Below are 23,995 nucleotides of genomic sequence, written 5' to 3' on the forward strand. Positions count from 1 at the left end.
ACCTCTGTGACAGCAAGAAATGAGGAACTGAAGAACCCCGTGATGTTGTTCTTGAAGTGTGACAATGTAATGAGGCTTATTTTATCACATTGGATCAGAATTCAGTTATCCTAATGATCGCTGACTCTTGAAAGAGGTTATAGGGGATTCTGTACTTATATGCATAAATCATAAACCACTTGAACTAGCTTTAGAAACCATTTAATTGGCGTCCTTTTTTCAAACTATTTAAAGACTCAAACCAAATAAAAAAAATAAGGTATTCTAATGTCAGTGCCATGGCTTTAAGTAATTTTGAATTTTTTTTAGAGTAACTCTTACACCACTGAAAGAAAAGATAGTTCATTACTTTAACACCCCATTTTTGACTCAAAGAGTTCTTAGCTGGTTTAAACCCTTCTTCTATTCTTCAAAGTTAAATGTAAGTGACTCTTGAGTCGTTAAATGAATTAAAGTCATTCTCGAGTAATTTTAAAAAAAAACGTTGTTTTTTGAAAGTTTATGCTTTAGTTTCTGAAGAAAACTTTAAACAATGTTTTGCTCTGTGGGAAGTGACTGGAGTAAGTGCACAGTCCTCCTAGATAAGCAATGAATAATACTTATTAAGTGCCTCATCTATGTTTGTTAAAAGATCAACCACAGTAACATAAATGTATCTCACCATAGAACTTAAGATTTGAGTACTTTAATGAGCTAGCATTACCTTTAGAGACCCTCCTAGTCCTTACTCAGAGAAGAGAAAAAACCTTTTCAATTCTAGTCTTAGAAAGTTGTAGAGTTAGGCCCCATTCTGCTACTGCAGTCTACATTTTGGTTAAGCCTGTAGCCACCTGTAGCAGCTAAGGAGCAGGTCTATCGACTATATACAGAGCAGAGACTAGACCACATGGGCAAATCAAAAAGAAAATAGAAAATCTAATGTTAGCTTCGAGAAAATTGAATCTCTCTCTCTAAAATGACTTCTAGGCCGGGTGCTGTGGCTCATACCTGTAATCCCAGCACTTTGGGAGGCTGAGCCAGGAGGATTGCTACAGCCTGGGATTTCAAGACCAGCCTGGGCAACATAGCGAGACCTCTTCTCTAATAGGAAAAAAAAAATAAAAGCCAGGCATGGTGGTGCACACCTGCAGTCCCAGCTACTCTGGAGGCTGAGGTGGAAGGATGGCTTGAACCCAGGATGTTGAGGCTGCAGTGAACCCTGTTTGTGCCTCTGCACTCCAGCTTGGTGACAGAGTGAGACATTGTCTCAAAATACAATAAAACAAAATGACTTCTAAAGACAACATGGAGAGGAGCATTTAAAATGCAGATAGGTTGGATCAAATCACTTTTCAGTTCTCTTTCAATATGACTGCAGGCTCAAAAAAGTCCTTCCAGGCCAGTGATTCTGTTTGAATTATCTGCTTCTCTATTTTTCATTTTTTAAATGTTCTGTATGCAAAAATAAGGTTTTTCTGTACTGCTTATGCCAGCTCATTCTATGAACCTAGTATTGGAGCCTTTTCTTACTGTGACATAGTTTTTTTTTTTTTGCTGTTTTCAAATCCAAGAAAAATAGAATAAAAATTGTGCACATTAGTTATTTTATTTTTCTAACATTGTATGGTTTCCAGTGCTTCAACCCAATTTTTCTGGGACTGATTCGCTTCTCAGAGGATTACTTTCGCTTCTGTCTTCATTTCTTTTTGCCTGAGCTGTTGCTATTTCCCTGCACTGCAGGGATCAAAGATAAGAAGTGGGAAAATCCAAAAGAAATACTTTCTCTAAATACAGTAACACTTGTAAACTTTTAATGGGGAAGGATCTGAAGATATAGGTTAAAGTAAAACTTTAAGAGGAAAGAGTAGCTTTCTGAGGTTGTCGCTCTCTTCTGGTGTCAGCACATTAATCACTCTGACATTCATCGCTTCGGGCTTCTGTGTGTGGCATCGTTCACTGGGAATGCAGTAAGGATGGCCTTTACTGACCAGCCTACTTCAGTTCTACCTGGATAAGTCTTTTCTTTTTCTTTTTTCTCAGTAAGTGCTATAAAAGAACTCCCTGGGGTGAAGAAGTATGAAGTGGTTTATCCTATAAGACTTCACCCACTGCATAAAAGAGAGGTCAAAGAGCCAGAGCAACAGGTACAGCTTTTGATTTATCAAAGGATCTTGATTTGAGATATATATATATACACACATATATATATCTATCTATGATGAGAGATAGATATGGGATTTATACATGTGCGTTTATATATGTGCGTGTGTGTATGTGTGTGCCTGTGTGTTTCAAGTGGAACTTGTGATGTTTTCAGCAATTACACCTTGGAGTTAAATAACAATGATTATATTTGTATTTGTTTTTGACCTTTTAAAAAATCTTCACTATAAGCCAAAGTTATATTATTAACCTCATTCTACAAATCAAGTTTCTGAGAAGTGAAAGAAACTGTCCAAGGTTAAAAAGAGTAAATTTGTTTTTTTTTTGTTTTTTGTTTTTTCCCAGACAGAGTCTCGCTCTGTCGCCCAGGCTGGAGTGCAGTGGTGTGATCTTGGCTCACTGCAAGCTCCGCCTCCCAGGTTCACGCCATTCTCCTGCCTCAGCCTCCCGAGTAGCTGGGACTGCAGGCGCCCGCCACCACGCTCGGCTAATTTTTTTGTATTTTTAGTTGAGACGGGGTTTCACTGTGTTAGCCAGGATGGTCTCTATCTCCTGACCTTGTGATCCGCCCGCCTCGGCCTCCCAAAGTGCTGGGATTACAGGCGTGAGCTACCGCCTAGCCATAAATTTAACATTTTATGATGATTTATTCTATGTACTTCCAAAAGAAAATTGGATGCTATCTCTCTATCTATCCATCCTTCCAAACACAACTATGACAATTGAAACAGAAACAGAAAACAAAATACAGCAGGTGAATGCATGTATATATGCACGTTAACATGAAATTTACCTGTCTTTTCTGAATAGGCTCTTCTTAATGTTTGTACGTTTCTTACTGCAAATGAAACAACATATTCTCAGTCAACATTTACTCAATAAACATTTATTAATTCTAAGAGAAAAGCTAAAACATGATGATTCATTCAATTATAACAATGTTATAATTACCTGCACTCTTAAGTCTTCTTCTGGGAGCCAGCAAGATACAGATAAATGAGACACAAATAATAGTTTACAGAAATACTCTGAAATCCAGCACACTCGGTGCACATATTCCCTCACTGGACACGGTTTCCCATAGCATTTCTTCTAAAGCAAATTTATGAAAACAGAACCTGTATTTGACCCCATTTCCCAAAATAATTATCAACCAAGTGGTTTCACTAACTTCAGATGGAACCCAAAAGCATTGGATTCCCCTTCAATATGACTTTCTTCAAATGCTTTCTAAGACTTTCTTTAAAATGTCAGACACCTTTTTTCCTGTCGTGCATTATGCTTATTATCTGGGTGACAAAGTAATCTGTACACCAAACCCCCATGACATGCGATTTACCTGTATAACAAACTGGCACAGGTATCCCCTGAATCTAAAATAAAAGTTGGAAAAAAAATAAGGATTTTTAATATATTTTCATATTTAGTCCTTTCAACAAACATATAACATAAGTGTATTTTTACAGTATTTTATTTCTAAGTGGAGAGATAGGGGCTCAGAAAATTTAAATACCCTGCCTAGGAGCACATAGCTTATACGTTTTCTAGCTAGGATTCAAACCTCTGTTTGACTCCAAATGACAACTTTATGTGTTAGTATTATTTGTGGCTGCCTATCCAAGCAGCTAAATTGATTTAATATATGGGAGAGTCCATATGTTCTCCTGAGAGCCTCTGTGGGATCAACACAGGCTTTCTGGCCATTAAGGTAGCTCAAGTTCTGTTACACTAAAGTCTAAGAGTCAGTCTGTAACCCTGAGACACTGACCAGTTTGTTGTATCATTTACTGTTAAAAATAAGAGACTCATCAGCTGAATTTTTTTTCTAATAACTTTTTGTCTTTTTTAAAATTCTATTTTAAATTCTGGGATACATGTGCAGAATGTGCAGGTTTGTTACATAGATAAACGTGTGCCATGGTGGTTTGCTGCATCAATCAACCCATCACCTAGGTTTTAAGCCCAGCATGCATTAGCTATTTTTCCTGATGTTCTCCCTTGCCCTGCCCCCTACCACTCCTCAGAGTGTGTTGTTCCCCTGCCCGTGTCCACGTGTTCTCATTGTTCAGCTCTGAATTATAAGTGAGAACATGTGGTGTTTGGTTTTCTGTTCCTGTGTAAGTTCACTGTGGATAACGGCTTCCAGCTCCATCCATGTGCCTGCAAAGGACATGATCCTGTTCCTTTTTATGGTTGCATAGTATTCCATGGTGAGTATGTACCACATTTCCTTTATCCAGTCTCTCACTCATGGGCATTTGGGTTGATTCCACGTCACTGCTACTGTGAATAGTGCTGCAATGAACATGTGCATGCATGTATCTTTGTAATAGAATGATTTATATTCCATTGGGTATATTATACCCAGTAATGGGATTGCTGGGTTAAATGGTATTTCTGGTTCTAGGTCTTTGAGGAATTGCCACACCGTCTTCCACAAAGGTTGAACTAAATTACATTCCCACCAACAGTGTAAACGCGTTCCTATTTCTCCACAGCCTTGCCAGCAGCTATTGTTTCTTGACTTTTTAATAATCACCATTCTGACTGGTGTGAGATGGTATCTCATTGTGGTTTTGATTTGCATTTCTCTAATCATCAGTGATGTTGAGCTTTTTTCATGTTTGTTGGCTGCATGAATGTCTTCTTTTGAGAAGTGTCTGTTCATGTCCTTTGTCCACTTTTTTTTTAAATTATACCTTAAGTTCTAGGGTACATGTGCACAACGTGCAGGTTTGTTACATATATATACATGTGCCATGTTGGTGTGCTACACCCATTAACTCATCATTTACATTAGGTATATCTCCTAATGCTATCCCTCCCCCCTCCCCCCTCCCCACAACAAGCCACAGTGTGTGATGTTCCCCATCCTGTGTCCATGTGTTCTCACTGTTCAGGGTTGTTTGTTTTTCTTATAAGTTCCTTGTAGATTCTGCATATTTGACCTTTGTCAGATCAATAGATTGTAAAAATTTTCTCTCATTCTGTAGGTTGTCTCTTCACTCTGATGATAGTTTATTTTGCTGTATAGAAGCTCTTTAGTTTTATTAGATCCCGTTTGTCAATTTTTGCTTTTGTTGCAATTGCTTTTGATGATTTGTCATGAAATTTTTGCCTGTGCTTATGTCCTGAATGGTATTGCCTAGATTTTCTTCTAGGGTTTTTATAGTTTTTGGGTTTACATTTGAGTTTTTAATCTATCTTGAGTTAATTTTTGTATAAGGTGGAACAAAGGGGTCCAGTTTCAATTTTCTGCATGTGGCTAGCCAGTTCTCCCAGTACCATTTATTAAATATGAAATCTTTTTCCCATTGCTTGTTTTTGTAAGGTTTGTCAAAGATCAGAGGATTATAGATGTGTGGTCTTATTTCTGGCCTCTCTATTCATTTCCATTGGTCTGTGTGTCTGTTTTGTACCAGTACCATGCTGTTTTGTTTACTACAGCCTTGTAATACACCTTGAAGTCCGGTAGTATAATGCCTCCAGCTTTGTTCTTTTTGCTTAAGATTGTCTTGGCTATACAGGCTCTTTTGTGGTTCCATATGAATTTTAAAGTAATTTTTTTCTAATTCTGTGAAGGATGTCAATGGTAGTTTAATGGGAATAGCATTGATTCTATAAATTACTGTGGGCAGTATGGCTATTTTCACAGTATTGATTCTTCATATCCATGAACATGGAATGTTTTTCCATTTGTTTGTGTCCTTTCTGATTTCCTTAAGCAGTGGTTTGTGTTCTCCTTGAAGAGGTCCTTCACTTCCCTTGTTAGCCATCAGCTGAAATTTTACAAGTTCACCTGTATCTTCTTTGTTATCAACCTTTTGCTACTAAACCAATGATTAATTGTGTCCTTGTGGAAATTTACACTAATTATCTACTCTTTATGTGTTTTTGTCTCACAGTAAACAACACTTCAAAGAAAACCCAACATTTACACACACACACACACACATGCACGTGCACACCAAACACCCTTTTTTCACTGAACATTTTGAGGAAAATTTAAACACAAGTGAAGTGTTTTTAATCACAGCTGTGAAGTGATTTCCTCACGACTGTAAAAAATAAATTTGAGTTTTGAATATATATTTTGATTAACGAAAGCCATAGACTAGTTACTGGCTCATACTAGATGAACAATATTAATTTTTGCAATGATTGACTAGGTGGATGAGGTTGATATAATGTGCTTGATATTTACTGCAGTTATATTATTTATCTAGTCCATTACTAGGTTAAATGGCTACATGAACCTTACATTTTCCTGATCCATAGTGCAAGTATATAGGAGCTGAATTCAGAGGATTAGTTTGTGTTCACCTGTAAATTTTGTCCATTCTCTCTGTATAAATTCAGACAAACATAAACCTTACGTTTCTTGTCTTAAAGTGGAGATGATCATAATACTTGTATAAATATTTGGGGATAATGTATATGAAAAGCAAGGAAGGATCCAAATTTTAACTCCCTATTCAAGATTATGCTATGGGCTGGGTGCATTGGCTCACACCTGTAATCCCAGCACTTTGGGAGATTGAGGCGGGTGGGTCACCTGAGGTTAGGGGTTCAAGACCAACCTGGCCAAGGTTGTGAAACCTGTCTCTACCAAAAATACAAAAAATTAGCTGGGTGTGGTGGTGGGCACCACTAATCCCAACTACTAAGGAGGCTGAGGCAGGAGAATCATTGGAAACCTCTAATCCCAACTACTAAGGAGGCTGAGGCAGGAGAATCATTGGAACCTGGGAGGCAGAGGTTGCAGTGAGCTGAGATCACGTCATTTGCACTCCAACCTGGGCAACAAGAGTGAAACTCCTTCTCAAAAAAAAAAAAAAAATAGAGAGATTATGCTATGGTGCTGCCCTGTGTAGCCCATCATATTCCAGTTCTTTTTTTTTTTTTTTTTTTTTAATTATACTTTAAGTTTTAGGGTACATGTGCACATTGTGCAGGTTAGTTACATATGTATACATGTGCCATGCTGGTGCGCTGCACCCACTAACTCGTCATCTAGCATTAGGTATATCTCCCAATGCTATCCCTCCCCCCTCCCCACCACAGTCCCCAGAGTATGATATTCCCCTTCCTGTGTCCATGTGATCTCATTGTTCAATTCCCACCTATGAGTGAGAATATGCGGTGTTTGGTTTTTTGTTCTTGCGATAGTTTACTGAGAATGATGGTTTCCAATTTCATCCATGTCCCTACAAAGGATATGAACTCATCATTTTTTATGGCTGCATAGTATTCCATGGTGTACATGTGCCACATTTTCTTAATCCAGTCTATCATTGTTGGACATTTGGGTTGGTTCCAAGTCTTTGCTATTGTGAATAATGCCGCAATAAACATACGTGTGCATGTGTCTTTATAGCAGCATGATTTATAGTCCTTTGGGTATATACCCAGTAATGGGATGGCTGGGTCAAATGGTATTTCTAGTTCTAGATCCCTGAGGAATCGCCACACTGACTTCCACAACGGTTGAACTAGTTTACAGTCCCACCAACAGTGTAAAAGTGTTCCTATTTCTCCACATCCTCTCCAGCACCTGTTGTTTCCTGACTTTTTAATGATTGCCATTCTAACTGGTGTGAGATGATATCTCATAGTGGTTTTGATTTGCATTTCTCTGATGGCCAGTGATGATGAGCATTTTTTCATGTGTTTTTTGGCTGCATAAATGTCTTCTTTTGAGAAGTGCCTGTTCATGTCCTTTGCCCACTTTTTGATGGGGTTGTTTGCTTTTTCTTGTAAATTTGTTTGAGTTCACTGTAGATTCTGGATATTAGCCCTTTGTCAGATGAGTAGGTTGCAAAAATTTTTTCCCATGTTGTAGGTTGCCTGTTCACTCTGATGGTAGTTTCTTTTGCTGTGCAGAAGCTCTTTAGTTTAATTAGATCCCATTTGTCAATTTTGGCTTTTGTTGCCATTGCTTTTGGTGTTTTGGACATGAAGTCCTTGCCCACGCCTATGTCCTGAATGGTAATGCCTAGGTTTTCTTCTAGGGTTTTTATGGTTTTAGGTCTAACGTTTAAATCTTTAATCCATCTTGAATTGATTTTTGTATAAGGTGTAAGGAAGGGATCCAGTTTCAGCTTTCTACATATGGCTAGCCAGTTTTCCCAGCACCATTTATTAAATAGGGAATCCTTTCCCCATTGCTTGTTTTTCTCAGGTTTGTCAAAGATCAGATAGTTGTAGGTAAGCGGCGTTATTTCTGAGGGCTCTGTTCTGTTCCATTGATCTATATTTCTGTTTTGGTACCAGTACCATGCTGTTTTGGTTACTGTAGCCTTGTAGTATAGTTTGAAGTCAGGTAGCCTGATGCCTCCAGCTTTGTTCTTTTGGCTTAGGATTGACTTGGCGATGCGGGCTCTCTTTTGGTTCCATATGAACTTTAAAGTAGTTTTTTCCAATTCTGTGAAGAAAGTCATTGGTAGCTTGATGGGGATGGCATTGAATCTGTAAATTACCTTGGACAGTATGGCCATTTTCACGATATTGATTCTTCCTACCCATGAGCAAGGAATGTTCTTGCATTTGTTTGTATCCTCTTTTATTTCCTTGAGCAGTGGTTTGTAGTTCTCCTTGAAGAGGTGCTTCACATCCCTTGTAAGTTGGATTCCTAGGTATTTTATTCTCTTTGAAGCAATTGTGAATGGGAGTTCACTCATGATTTGGCTCTCTGTTTGTCTGTTGTTGGTGTATAAGAATGCTTGTGATTTTTGTACATTGATTTTGTATCCTGAGACTTTGCTGAAGTTGCTTATCAGCTTAAGGAGATTTTGGGCTGAGACGATGGGGTTTTCTAGATAAACAATCATGTCGTCTGCAAACAGGGACAATTTGACTTCCTCTTTTCCTAATTGAATACCCTTTATTTCCTTCTCCTGCCTGATTGCCCTGGCCAGAACTTCCAACACTATGTTGAACAGGAGTGGTGAGAGAGGGCATCCCTGTCTTGTGCCAGTTTTCAAAGGGAATGCTTCCAGTTTTTGCCCATTCAGTATGATATTGGCTGTGGGTTTGTCATAGATAGCTCTTATTATTTTGAAATATGTCCCATCAATACCTAATTTATTGAGAGTTTTTAGCATGAAGGGTTGTTGAATTTTGTCAGAGGCTTTTTCTGCATCTATTGAGATAATCATGTGGTTTTTGTCTTTGGCTCTGTTTATATGCTGGATTACATTTATTGATTTGCGTATGTTGAACCAGCCTTGCATCCCAGGGATGAAGCCCACTTGATCATGGTGGATAAGCTTTTTGATGTGCTGCTGGATTCGTTTTGCCAGTATTTTATTGAGGATTTTTGCATCAATGTTCATCAAGGATATTGGTCTAAAATTCTCTTTTTTGGTTGTGTCTCTGCCAGGCTTTGGTATCAGAATGATGCTGGCCTCATAAAAGGAGTTAGGGAGGATTCCCTCTTTTTCTATTGATTGGAATAGTTTCAGAAGGAATGGTACCAGTTCCTCCTTGTACCTCTGGTAGAATTCGGCTGTGAATCCATCTGGTCCTGGACTCTTTTTGGTTGGTAAACTATTGATTATTGCCACAATTTCAGCTCCTGTTATTGGTCTATTCAGAGATTCAACTTCTTCCTGGTTTAGTCTTGGGAGAGTGTATGTGTTGAGGAATGTATCCATTTCTTCTAGATTTTCTAGTTTATTTGCGTAGACGTGTTTGTAGTATTGTCTGATGGTAGTTTGTATTTCTGTGGGATCGGTGGTGATATCCCCTTTATCATTTTTTATTGCGTCTATTTGATTCTTCTCTCTTTTTTTCTTTATTAGTCTTGCTAGCGGTCTATCAATTTTGTTGATCCTTTCAAAAAACCAGCTCCTGGATTCATTAATTTTTTGAAGGGTTTTTTGTGTCTCTATTTCCTTCAGTTCTGCTCTGATTTTAGTTATTTCTTGCCTTCTGCTAGCTTTTGAATGTGTTTGCTCTTGCTTTTCTAGTTCTTTTAATTGTGATGTTAGGGTGTCAATTTTGGATCTTTCCTGCTTTCTCTTGTGGGCATTTAGTGCTATAAATTTCCCTCTACACACTGCTTTGAATGTGTCCCAGAGATTCTGGTATGTTGTGTCTTTGTTCTCGTTGGTTTCAAAGAACATCTTTATTTCTGCCTTCATTTTGTTATGTACCCAGCAGTCATTCAGGAGCAGGTTGTTCAGTTTCCATGTAGTTGAGCGGCTTTGAGTGAGATTCTTAATCCTGAGTTCTAGTTTGATTGCACTGTGGTCTGAGAGATAGTTTGTTATGATTTCTGTTCTTTTACATTTGGTGAGGAGAGCTTTACTTCCAAGTATGTGGTCAATTTTGGAATAGGTGTGGTGTGGTGCTGAAAAAAATGTATATTCTGTTGATTTGGGGTGGAGAGTTCTGTAGATGTCTATTAGGTTCGCTTGGTGCAGAGCTGAGTTCAATTCCTGGGTATCCTTGTTGACTTTCTGTCTCGTTGATCTGTCTAATGTTGACAGTGGGGTGTTAAAGTCTCCCATTATTAATGTGTGGGAGTCTAAGTCTCTTTGTAGGTCACTCAGGACTTGCTTTATGAATCTGGGTGCTCCTGTATTGGGTGCATAAATATTTAGGATAGTTAGCTCCTCTTGTTGAATTGATCCCTTTACCATTATGTAATGGCCTTCTTTGTCTCTTTTGATCTTTGTTGGTTTAAAGTCTGTTTTATCAGAGACTAGGATTGCAACCCCTGCCTTTTTTTGTTTTCCATTTGCTTGGTAGATCTTCCTCCATCCTTTTATTTTGAGCCTATGTGTGTCTCTGCACGTGAGATGGGTTTCCTGAATACAGCACACTGATGGGTCTTGACTCTTTATCCAACTTGCCAGTCTGTGTCTTTTAATTGGAGAATTTAGTCCATTTACATTTAAAGTTAATATTGTTATGTGTGAATTTGATCCTGTCATTATGATGTTAGCTGGTGATTTTGCTCGTTAGTTGATGCAGTTTCTTCCTAGTCTTGATGGTCTTTACATTTTGGCATGATTTTGCAGCAGCTGGTACCGGTTGTTCCTTTCCATGTTTAGCACTTCCTTCAGGAGCTCTTTTAGGGCAGGCCTGGTGGTGACAAAATCGGTCAGCATTTGCTTGTCTGTAAAGTATTTTATTTCTTCTTCACTTATGAAGCTTAGTTTGGCTGGATATGAAATTCTGGGTTGAAAATTCTTTTCTTTAAGAATGTTGAATATTGGCCCCCACTCTCTTCTGGCTTGTAGGGTTTCTGCCGAGAGATCCGCTGTTAGTCTGATGGGCTTCCCTTTGAGGGTAACCCGACCTTTCTGTCTGGCTGCCCTTAACATTTTTTCCTTCATTTCAACTTTGGTGAATCTGACAATTATGTGTCTTGGAGTTGCTCTTCTCGAGGAGTATCTTTGTGGCGTTCTCTGTATTTCCTGAATCTGAACGTTGGCCTGCCTTGCTAGATTGGGGAAGTTCTCCTGGATAATATCCTGCAGAGTGTTTTCCAACTTGGTTTCATTCTCCGCATCACTTTCAGGTACACCAATCAGACGTAGATTTGGTCTTTTCACATAGTCCCATATTTCTTGGAGGCTTTGCTCATTTCTTTTTATTCTTTTTCCTCTAGACTTCCCTTCTCGCTTCGTTTCATTCATTTCATCTTCCATTGCTGATACCCTTTCTTCCAATTGATCGCATCGGCTCCTGAGGCTTCTGCATTCTTCACGTAGTTCTCGAGCCTTGGTTTTCAGCTCCATCAGCTCCTTTAAGCACTTCTCTGTATTGGTTATTCTAGTTATACATTCTTCTAAATTTTTTTCAAAGTTTTCAACTTCTTTGCCTTTGGTTTGAATGTCCTCCCGTAGCTCAGAGTAATTTGATCGTCTGAAGCCTTCTTCTCTCAGCTCGTCAAAATCATTCTCCATCCAGCTTTGTTCCGTTGCTGGTGAGGAACTGCGTTCCTTTGGAGGAGGAGAGGCGCTCTGCATTTTAGAGTTTCCAGTTTTTCTGTTCTGTTTTTTCCCCATCTTTGTGGTTTTATCTACTTTTGGTCTTTGATGATGGTGATGTACAGATGGGTTTTCGGTGTGGATGTCCTTTCTGTTTGTTAGTTTTCCTTCTAACAGACAGGACCCTCAGCTGCAGGTCTGTTGGAATACCCTGCCGTGTGAGGTGTCAGTGTGCCCCTGCTGGGGGGTGCCTCCCAGTTAGGCTGCTCAGGGGTCAGGGACCCACTTGAGGAGGCAGTCTGCCCGTTCTCAGATCTCCAGCTGCGTGCTGGGAGAACCACTGCTCTCTTCAAAGCTGTCAGGGACATTTAAGTCTGCAGAGGTTACTGCTGTCTTTTTGTTTGTCTGTGCCCTGCCCCCAGAGGTGGAGCCTACAGAGGCAGGCAGGCCTCCTTGAGCTGTGGTGGGCTCCACCCAGTTCGAGCTTCCTGGCTGCTTTGTTTACCTAAGCAAGCCTGGGCAATGGCGGGCGCCCCTCCCCCAGCCTCGCTGCCGCCTTGCAGTTTGATCTCAGACTGCTGTGCTAGCAATCAGCGAGACTCCGTGGGCGTAGGACCCTCCGAGCCAGGTGTGGGATATAGTCTCGTGGTGCGCCGTTTTTTAAGCCGGTCTGAAACGCGCAATATTCGGGTGGGAGTGACCCGAGTTTTCCAGGTGCGTCCGTCACCCCTTTCTTTGACTCGGAAAGGGAACTCCCTGACCCCTCGCGGTTCCCAAGTGAGGCAATGCCTCGCCCTGCTTCGGCTTGCGCACGGTGCGCGCACCCACTGGCCTGCGCCCACTGTCTGGCACTCCCTAGTGAGATGAACCCGGTACCTCAGATGGAAATGCAGAAATCACCGTCTTCTGCGTTGCTCACTCGGGGAGCTGTAGACGGGAGCTGTTCCTATTCGGCCATCTTGGCTCCTCCCCAGTTCTTATGACTAATTTTCAGTTTTTGTGGCTTCATGTCCCAGTTAATAAACCTTTATTTTAAAATTCTTCTTTTCGACATAAATTATCAACTTCAGTTTGCTTTTCTTAATAATATTCTTGTTTCTACTTCTATGCTTTTTTTAATGGATTTCTTGCTACTTAAAATATTCTCTCTACATTTAGAGTCCCTCCCATTTAGGGGACTCTACATTTAGAGTCTCTTATAGTCTTTGTTAAGCTGACTTGCCATATTCATATATACACTAATATATCCCTATCCTGAAATCGTGCGTCAGTCACAGTCAGTATTATAAAGTTTAGCTACTGATTTTAAAAAGAAATGTTGATTTTGTGTCAGGAGCGATGGTGTGTTCACAAGTGTATGTATGTGTGTGTGTGCATGTGTTTCTATGAGAGCAAGTGTAACCTTCACCTCTGGTTTGAAACTTTCCAGGTAAATTTTTAAGAGGTTTTTTTTTTTAAATTTTTTATTTTAAATATGTCTTTGCTATGTCTCTACTCCTCCTTCACCCTCACCTGCCAATCCTTGTCCTGGAACATAAATACTTGTTTCATTAATACATGTTGGTTTAAATAAATACTTGCAAAGCACATTAATTTTATCTTTAAAGGAAATAAGAGTATTAAATAAATACCATAGATAATTGAAGAAAAAATTACCTAAATAATTAGAACCTTTTAATGTTTCTTTAAATGGAAAATCTTTTATTTTTTTAGTTTCATCTGTTACATTTCCAAGTTCTCTCCTGCTCCCTTTGGTTGCAGAGTGTAGAAGAGAATATATTATGAGGCCTGATGAATATAATGGAATGAGCACTGAATGCTTCCACAGCATCTCAGAAATAAATATAACTCTCCCATGTTTACTTTTTAATATCTCAGGTGTCAGATGACACCTTTGAATTACCCCACAATAACCATGTGGTTAAACCATTAGCAGTAAGTTTTGCCAGGGTTTAATTCCAGCTGTTCACAGGGAGATATCAAAAAACCACATGACAGGGTTGCCAGATGAAATACAGAGTACCAGTTAAGTTTGAATTTCAGACAAACAGTAAAACTTTTTTGTATAAATATGTCCCACACCACTTTGGGAGGCCGAGGCGGGTGGATCACGAGGTCAGGAGTTAAGAGACTAGTCCGACCAACATGGTGAAACCCTGTCTCTACTAAAAATACACACACAAAAATTAGCTGGGTGTGGTGGTGCGCACCTGTAACACCAGCTTCTCAGGAGGCTGAGGCAGGAGAATCACTTGAACCCTGGGAGGCAGAGGTGGCAGTGAGCTGAGATCATGCCACTGCACTCCAGCCTGGGTGACAGAGTGAGACTCCGTCTCAAATACAAATATATATATATATATATATATATATATATTTATTTATTTAAAATATATATATATTTATTTAAAATATATATATATTTATTTAAAATATATATATATTTATTTAAAATATATATATATTTATTTAAAATATAGATATATTTATTTAAAATATAGATATATTTATTTAAAATATATCTATATTTATTTAAAATATAGATATATTTATTTAAAATATATATATATTTATTTTAAATATATATATATTTTAAATATATATATATTTTAAATATATACATATATGTTCCACACAACACTTCTGATATAATTATAAAGAAGCATTCCAACAGAATGAATCTAATTTTCCCAGCTAGTGCATTTGCATCTCTTTTCCTTAGTCGCTGATCTCTAGTTTCTATTCTTTCCCACATCTTCTAAACTCCTCCATGTGCAGGATTGTCACATTTAGCAAACAGAAATATAGGATGCCCAGTTAAATTTCATTTCATTAGTATGTCACCATGGTCATAGGGGGCATATGTATTTTAAAAAGTATTGTGTGTTTTTATGTATAAACAAAAAAATTCTCTGTTTATCTGAGATTCACATTTAATTGGCATCCTGTATTTTATCTGGCAATCCTATCCTGTGGCTTTTGATATCACTCTGTGAACATCCAGATCTAAGCCCTAGCAATCTGTCCATGATTCCAGATTCTGTCCTATCCACAGATCTAAGGTTCCTAATGCTGCTGCATGCCTCATATCTCAATCCTGCCCTGTTAGGGTTCTTGGGTTCTGCCATATCACAGTTGTTTTACAAACATAGACTGAAGAAGCTAGTGACATCTTTGTTTGCTACACAACAAATGCATGATTTCCATTGGTATAGACTCTTCTATAGTCTCTCAGGCACACCTTATGACTAATAAGAACACTTTCTTCTAGATATAAGCCAAGTTCTTAAGAGTTATCTTTGTAGTTTCTGTGTTGAGACTATGGGTCTTCCCTGTGCAAAGACTTGATTAGCAAATATTATTTGAAACAATCCCAAATTCATAGTGCAGTTGACCACCCTTATGATCAAGGGGATCTCTGTATATCCCATGAAAGCTTCATACGTCTCACCCTAGATTAAGTGCTTCACTTCTCAAGACAGTGAACAGATGGAAGACTTCTGTAGTTATCATTATACAACTGTGCCCTGTGTTGTTTTATTATACAACCAGAGAACTGAGGCACTGGCTTTACCTGTCAGCTACGCCAGGGTTGTGACATCATCTTTCTGACTTGATCACACATGCCACATTGCTTAATATTTCAGCTAGACTGAAATAATCCTGTGTAAAAATTTTTGGGGGCTAGGAGTAAAGAACAAGGTGGAACATTGAATATTTTATTCATAATCATATTCACGATTGTATTTATATGAATGACATAAGGACTAAATAACTATGTGTTAAATAAATGACCAAATGAATAAGTAAACTAATGGACAAATGAATAAATGTTTATGACTGGAGCATATTACTCATAAATCTCCATAGATGCATATTTAACCTATACTCTGTGAAAGTCCCTGATGCTGGGAACTTATGTTCTAAAGACAGTAACTATTCTTCAAAGAATTCAGCATCCAGATTGTACATGTTCTTAGAGGCCCAAACCATCTTGGTATTGGCCCGTGTCATAAAAGAAAATATCTTACAGCACAATTCCTCCCTCAGACTGAGAATTCTTTCAGGCCCATTAGCTGATTTAGCAGGGTTTCTAGAGCTCGTGGATTTACTGTAAGTTTTGAACAACTGTTGTATTACTAGAATTAAGAACCTCTCTGTGTATTCTACGGCTGCCCTTGATATTTCCTGTGTGCCCATTGACATGCCCTAGACCTTACAGATTTGCTCCATCCCAGAAACATCCAAGACTGTGGCTTTCCCAATCCACCTACTAAATCAGACCCATGTCATTATTTTAGAGGAAATTTGGATCTATATGTTTCTGTGGTCAGCTAGTCTTACTCAGTAAAACCAAAATCATTTCCTTGTAGTGAGTGCTCTCCAAATCAAGGTGCATCTTACTTCTCTTGTTGCATACTTCAGAACCTACAGAGTACACAACTAGAACACATTTCTTATCCTCAAACCTTGCTCTCCACCAGGGAACTCTCTTTCAAAAGTATTATTATTACATTACCCAGTGTACTCTCTTTCATAGAGGCCCTGGCTTTCTTCCTTCATCTTTCCTTCCATCCATAATCTTTATGCCAGTGTTAACCAAAACTCCACTCCAAAAGCATTTATTCTTTTCGAAAACAACCTTCAGCTAAAGTTTTAGTAACTAAATCTACTAAAAAGCCATTGCTGAACAGGAAGCAGATATCTGGAAGGCCATTTCTGGTAGAAGACCATATTTGGTATCATTCTCATAGCTTCATTCTAGCTAGGCTTTCTTAATCCTGAACAATAAGAGGTTATGACTATTCTGCATAACTTTTATTTTCAATGCCCTTTCTCTTTCCAGTTCCTGTCATCCATGAAAATAAGCTGAGTCCATCAACCTCTACTTATCTAAGCCCACATTGGGGGATATTTATAGCCTGGGATTACTGACAGCAGAGCAGACCTCAACAACTGAGGATTTTTGCAAAGTATGGACTGTAAGAATTGACTTTGGAGAGGGCTAAATCCAAGCACAGTGCTCATGATCTGATGACTCTAACATGCCTTGTCCGTCTGTGAGCTCAGATACCATACTGGTCAGAAGGGGAAGGAGAGAAGGAAGGCTTGAGCTTAGGTGCACCATAGCAGAAGAAACAGAACTCAGTCCATAATATGTGTTTCTCAACCACCTTTGGTCTACCATATTTAGATATCTTTAATGACAATAACAAGGCACTTCCTAATAACTTTTAGATATTGAGTGGAACCACAGCTAATAACCCTGTTTTATAGACCAAAGTCAGAACTTAGTACCCCAAAACATCTTCTTTAAAATAATTCTGTGTAATCCTCAATAGCTCTCCTTATATACCAATATCCAAGTTTAAAATAATTTTCCTTTTACGTGGTTTACCCGAGGTAATATTTCTTCCTTCTAAATACCTGGGACTGTGGTTTCTTATTGATGGTTCTTCCTCACATTACAGTATACATTCCTGGTATGTTTCTCATAGTTTATGTTCCAGTTAGTCTTGAGAAGACCTCAAGACCAAAAATCATGAGATGTGATAGAAGTTTTTAGGCGTCTGTGTAAACTATTCCTTCTAATCAGTTAACTTCCCTTACTCACTTCACCTGGGTAATTTATGTGTCGTTTTAAACATTACTTCCTCAAAAAAGCCTTTCCTGGCTTTAAGATGTGAGACATCCTACTACATACATCCATTATCATGCACATAACTCACCTCATTGTCTGTCTTTTCACAAGATTATAAGCTCTCTGACAGTACGTACCAATTTTTCTTGCTTAGAGTAGAATTTTCAAAACCAAGCAGTATCTTGCAAAGAAACAGCACTCACTCAAACGATACTTTAAAATGCAGGGATGGATGGATGGAAGGATGGTTGGAAGGGTGGATGGATAAAAGGCTCTCAGATAATTTGTTTATTTAGTTGCCAGAGTTGTTTGATCTGTCAAAAGGGGAAGAGGCAAGCATTTGGTATTATACTGCTAAAAAAATAGATATTGCTTGCTAATGACTACACAGATAGAAATATAATAGTCAAATGAATATGTTTTTAATTACAAGTAAATGTTTGTGTATTTTTGCAGGAACAATTTGAAACAGAATTAAAGTATAAAATGACAGTTAATGGAAAAATTGCAGTGCTTTATTTGAAAAAAAACAAGTGAGTATCTTACCTGTGATATTATCCTCAGCAAGAGCAAGGCAGCCTATGGAGAGTGTGCTGAGTCTGTTGCTGCTTATGGCTCACACAAACCTGGACTAATCAGCAATTGCTCTCAAATGACTTGAGAAGTTCATTGGACTTAGCAATCAGCACAAGTAACCACAACATTTTTGTGTTTCTTTCTCCAGGAACCTCCTTGCACCAGGCTACACAGAAACATATTATAATTCCACTGGAAAGGAGATCACCACAAGCCCACAAATTATGGTATAATGGAGTCTCTTCAATTCTTTAATCAGGGTTTTACCCACAGACCTAAAGGCAGTGTCCTTGCCAGGCAAATAATAGAAGTGAAACTGCATTTGTAACATTAGTGCTTTTTTCAGCGGTAGCCATTACCTAATTGATCTTCCACTTTTCTTTTTTTTATATTTTAACAAGAACAAAACAATTTCTTGGTAACTCTGGTAAGTTTTTCCAGCCTTTAAGGACCCCTGTAGGAGGGTGGGTAGAAGGAGCATGTTATTTTCTTGAGAGTGAAGAGTTACATACCTCTGGTGTTCTCAATCAATTTCTATCATTTCTCTGGATTTGTGGTCTCTTCAGCCAAGACTATTTCCTCAATGGCAATTGCAGAATTGCTTTTCTTAAACAATTTCTCTTGACTGCTATTCATAGCCCATCTTTTCTTAGACTGAGCAGATGACAGTGTGTAGCCATGTGAGGGGTCATGCACCATTACCTCTTTTTCTGAGCTCCATTTTCCATGGGAAGCCCTTCAAGCATTGTTCTCTGTAGCAATAATATCAGAGTTTACATGGGTCAACACCTCATCTGTCCCGAACTAGAAAGGTCCTTCATGGAACACCCACACAAAAAAATGTTAAGAAGGGCATTTTGCTCCAAATGGAGGCAAGAAATGTGCTGATCCAGTTAATCTGATGGAACGCTTTTGATAAGAAAGAAAAAACAAAAACCCAATCTAAATAACCTATCCTTTGGAAAAAAGCTTGTAGATCTTTGCTAGAAAAAAGTTAATGAGAAATTGGCCAAAAGGAAAAATGAGTGCCCAGTGTTTTAGGAGCTCAGGTTTTAAACTGACATATCCAAGTTTATTCCATCTAAGTATTATTGACATTCATCATACTTAGTCAACATTGACAGTTAATACCTTGTAAACATTTTGGGATCATTAACTGACATTAACAATTTTAACGTACATGAAAGATTTTAATTATTTTTTAAACATCTTAATTTACTGTTGTACAGCAGAATATTGTTTGAAAGCATTTAAAATCCTGTTTCAAGATTTCAGATGCGGCTTTAGCAGCGGTGCTAAAATTCACATGTACTTCTCTTTACAAAACCCCTTTTCCTTTAGGATGATTGTTATTATCAAGGACATATCCTTAATGAAAAGGTTTCTGACGCGAGCATCAGCACATGTAGGGGTCTAAGGTAAGACTTCAGGAATGTTTTGCATGTACCTGTGATTGTGGTATTTATGTATATATCTAACCAACCAGATGAATCCCAAATATCATTAATTTTTATATAGTTGAATATAAATCATAAGGGCCATAAAATTTTGAAATTTGAAGAAACACCGCTTCTCTTGATAGTGGCTTGTAAATTACATATCCGAATTGCTTTCAAATATATTTTTGTTAGTTTATTTTTAAAATACAGGATTTTGAGTCCCAGTTCTGGAGTCAGAATCTTTAGGTAATGGGAGCTGCTCTCTCTTCTCGCTCTTCACTTTATTTTACTCATTAATTTAGATGGAGTCTTGCTCTGTCACCAGGCTGGAGTATAGTGGTGCGATTTCAGCTCACTGCAATCTCAGTCTCCTGGGTTCAAGTGATTCTCCTACCTCAGCCTCTCGAGTAGCTGGGATTACAGATGCCCGCCACCACACCTGGCTAGGTTTTGTATTTTTAATAGAAACAGAATTTCACCATATTGGCCAGGTTGGTGTCAAACTCCTGACCTCAAGTAGTCTGCCCGCCTCAGCCTCCCAAAGTGCTGGAATTACAGGCGTGAGCCACCATCCCCAGACTCTCTCCCCACTTTAAGCTCTCTCTCTAGATTGCCTTATCCATGACTATGACATACCATTCTGTCTGTTAATGATATACTATGCATCTGTCTATAGTAAGGTGGCTCTTCTGATGTCCAGACTTGATTATCTAATTTTCTTTTTCATATTTTCAGTTGGATATCTTAAAGAAACCTCAATCTCAGTATGCTTTAAACCAAACTAATGATTGTCTTTTGAATCTGGTATGGTTTCCATGTTCTTTATTTTAATCAATGGTATAATCAAATAATCACTTGCCCGATTCAGAAACCTAAATTCCTTGAGGTCTGCTTGCCCCTCAGCCCTGCATTTTCAATCCCTTACCAAGTCTTATTGATTCTATCTTCTAAACACTTTCTGAAATTGTTCATTCTGTCTCTACTACGATATCCTAGTCCATCTACCATGATCCCTTATGCAGACCGTTGCAATAAACCCCATAATTTATCTTTTTATATCCACTCTTGCCATTATCTAATTTTATGTACATTTAATTCAGTCTATTATATCTATTGTACTTTTTCTTCACATCAATTATTATAATTATATATAAGTACTTACTATATAATTATATATATTCTGTGATTATTTGATACACATCCATCTTCCTCATTTGAACATAAGCTCCATAAGAAAAGAGACCATGTCTTTATTTTTGCTGTCCACCCTTAGTCCAATGCCTAATGAATAATGGGTACTCAATGAATATTGGTTGAATGAACCCTGGTTCAAGGCTTTAGCAGAGAAAATTGAGAAGAAATTGATAATATTTATTTGTCATGTGCTTTACATGTTCTCGCATTCAATCTTTACTATCACTATACTAGGTAGGTATTAAGACAAATAAATGTGGAGAACCTGAGGCTTGTGAGTTTAAAGAATTTTCCAAATGTATCACAGTGAATGAGTTATAAAGCCAGTATATTAACACTTATCTATAAAACTCTAAAATCCTTTTCATTATGAGTGTACCTTTAGAACAAGTATAGCATTAAAATTGGAAGAATGCTGTACCAAGTGTCAGGAAATATTCATTCTAGTGCCAGAACTGATATGGTTGCTTGTACAACACTGCAGCAGTCACTTCTCCTTAATATGTCTTATTTCCTTGTAGAAAATAAGTTTAGATAATCTTCAAGGTATCTTCAGCTGTAAGTTTTACTGTATTTTATTGCCATGAGCTTAAATTGTTTTTGACATTGACTAGGAATTTTAAAGGTCCTCTTTTGGATCTTATAAATCTGTATGAACCTAATGCAACAATATTTGTTAAGAAGCCAGAACTCTCATGTTTTTTCAGGGGCTACTTCAGTCAGGGGAATCAAAGATACTTTATTGAACCTTTAAGCCCCATACATCGGGATGGACAGGAGCATGCACTCTTCAAGTATAACCCTGATGAAAAGAATTATGACAGCACCTGTGGGATGGATGGTGTGTTGTGGGCCCATGATTTGCAGCAGAACATTGCCCTACCTGCCACCAAACTAGTAGTATGTGTAACTTTATTTATTTGAAATGCTCTCATGTATTCTGCCCTGGTTTCCAGAATTAGCAGTGCAATTTACTGAAACTATAGTCATTGTCAAAATTAGTAAGTTATAGAGACACTAATCCTTAAATATTGCTAGACATTAATGATTCATTTAACAAGTACTTAGGAATCAACTATTTTTTTTTTTTTTGAGATGGAGTTTCACTCTTGTTGCCTGGGCTGTAGTGCAATGGTGTGATCTTGGCTCACCACATCTTCCACCTCCCAGGTTCGAGTGATTCTCCTGTCTCAGCCTCCTGAGTAGCTGGGATTATAGGCATGTGCCACCATGCCCGGCTAATTTTGTATTTTTAGTAGAGACAGGGTTTCACCATGTTGGTCAGGCTGGTCTCCAACTCCCGACCTCGGGTGATCCACCTGTCTCAGCCTCCCAAAGTGCTGGGATTACAGGCATGAGCCACCGCACTTAGCCGGAATCAACTACTATTTTCAGCAATGTACAAAGGTTAAAAATAAGCGTAAAATATAACTGCCCTCTAGAAGCAGGAATCTGTCACAGTATTCCCTGTAGCCTACAATAAACCACAAAGATATAAAGTATTATTATTAATTTGCTCTTGATTTTAGCCAAAAAAGCTATGAGTGATTATTATTATTTTGAAATATCTTGCTGTCATCATAAATTCATTCAACAAATCTCCCTTAAAGTGCTGTCACAGGTGCTGGGAAGATAGAAATGAGCAAAATAGACATAGAATCTGGCTACAGGAACTTAGAATATTATTTTATGTGTGGAATTCTGCTTCTAGTCATAGGAGATAAATGAATATAGTTTTGTGTTTTAGACTGTAAAGTATATATCAAAATATCTTTGCTGACATTACTTTTATTTCTTATTGATACTGCTTTTATTTCCAAGATTTATTTCAAATCCAATCATTTCTTTTAAATGTTCTCAGAGTCTGTGAGCAAAGGGTATAATTGGTCCAAATAAAATTTCTAGTCAGTTTAATTTTCTGTAGGTTTAAATTCTACCAGCAAGTTCAGTAGTAAAGGTAAATGTATAGTCAAACCCAGAATACTCCAATACTTTTAAGTGCTCTGTAGATCACATATATCTCTAGTATGACACTTCAAAATCAAATGAGTAAAAAATAATGATGCCCATAATAATTTGTTAAGAAATATATAATATAAAATATGTATATTGTGACATTAAAAGTATAAATTGTCAGGGGGAAGATAAAAGTCTAGAGTTTTTATACATGACTGAAGTTAAGTTGTTATTGGTGTAAGATACTCCATTACAACTATAAGATGTTTTATGTAAACCTCATGGTAAATACAAAAAAAAAACTATAGCAGATACAAATGATAATGAGAAAAGAATAAAAATGCAGCACTACAGAAAAATGACCAAATCACAAAGATAAACAAGGGAGGAAGAAATGAAAAAGAAATCTATAAAACAAAATGGCAGTAGGAGATCCTTACCTATAAATAATTACTAGGAATGTAAATGGATTAAATTTTCCAATCAAAAGATAAAGAGTGGCTGAATGGCTGAAAAAACAAGATCTGACTATATGCTGCCTCCAAGAGACATTTTTAAGCTTTAAAGACATGCATAGGCTGAAAGAAAAAGATGGAAGAACATATTCCATGCAAATGGTAACAAAATAGACAAACTCTTAGGCAGACTAAGAGAAAAACTCAAATATATAAAATCAGAAATGAAAGCGGAGATATTACAAAAGATGTCTCAGAAATGAAAAAAAGATCTTAAAGGACTAATATGAAAAATTATTTGTCAATAAATTTGATAGCCTAGAGAAAATAGATGAATTCCTAGAAAAATACAACCTATAAAGGTTGAATCAGAAAGAAGTAGAAAGCCTGAACAGACCAATAACAAAGAGATTGAAATAGTAATTAAAAACCTTTCAACAAAGAAAGCCTAGGACTAGATGGCTCTAGAGCTGAAAAGTATCAAACATTCAAAGAAGAATTATTACCAATACTTTTTAAAATTTTCAAAAAAATAGAGACAGAAGGTGTACTGCTTAGTACTTGTTACAAGCCCAGCATTACCTTTATACCTAACCCAAGACAAAGACACCAAAGAAAGGAAAACTACAGGCCAATAATTCTGACAAACACTGA

The 23,995-nt window shown here is 37.7% G+C and overlaps 1 protein-coding gene and 1 long non-coding RNA gene across 15 annotated transcripts in view; one reads left to right on the forward strand and one right to left on the reverse strand.

Annotated features, from left to right (window-relative positions):
- Positions 1 to 23,995, reverse strand: part of LOC134731058 (uncharacterized) — a 772,118-nt gene that overhangs the window by 142,785 nt on the left and 605,338 nt on the right. Inside the window, exon 4 of the long non-coding RNA XR_010113121.1 lies at positions 2,936 to 2,980. This is a non-coding gene — a long non-coding RNA (uncharacterized LOC134731058). The remainder of the gene's footprint in view (positions 1 to 2,935; positions 2,981 to 23,995) is intronic.
- ADAM28 (ADAM metallopeptidase domain 28) overlaps positions 1 to 23,995 on the forward strand; it is a 67,317-nt gene that overhangs the window by 4,080 nt on the left and 39,242 nt on the right. For 12 of the 14 annotated variants that reach the window (XR_008626360.2, XR_004672841.3, XR_004672839.3 and 9 more), the window contains exons 2-6: positions 2,020 to 2,123; positions 18,178 to 18,254; positions 18,446 to 18,524; positions 19,639 to 19,715; positions 21,638 to 21,830. Coding sequence is in view for 10 of the 14 variants with exons in the window: in XM_034965847.3 (XP_034821738.2) it covers positions 2,020 to 2,123; positions 18,178 to 18,254; positions 18,446 to 18,524; positions 19,639 to 19,715; positions 21,638 to 21,830 (530 nt within the window). In the remaining 4 variants the exon portion in view is untranslated. Of the gene's footprint in view, positions 1 to 2,019; positions 2,124 to 16,926; positions 17,054 to 18,177; positions 18,255 to 18,445; positions 18,525 to 19,638; positions 19,716 to 21,637; positions 21,831 to 23,995 lie in introns of those variants that run through there. The other 2 variants (XM_034965850.3, XM_034965851.3) reach the window with 2 other exon arrangements.

Source organism: Pan paniscus, chromosome 7 (genome assembly GCF_029289425.2).
Source record: "Pan paniscus chromosome 7, NHGRI_mPanPan1-v2.0_pri, whole genome shotgun sequence".
Classification (NCBI taxonomy): Eukaryota; Metazoa; Chordata; class Mammalia; order Primates; family Hominidae; genus Pan; species Pan paniscus.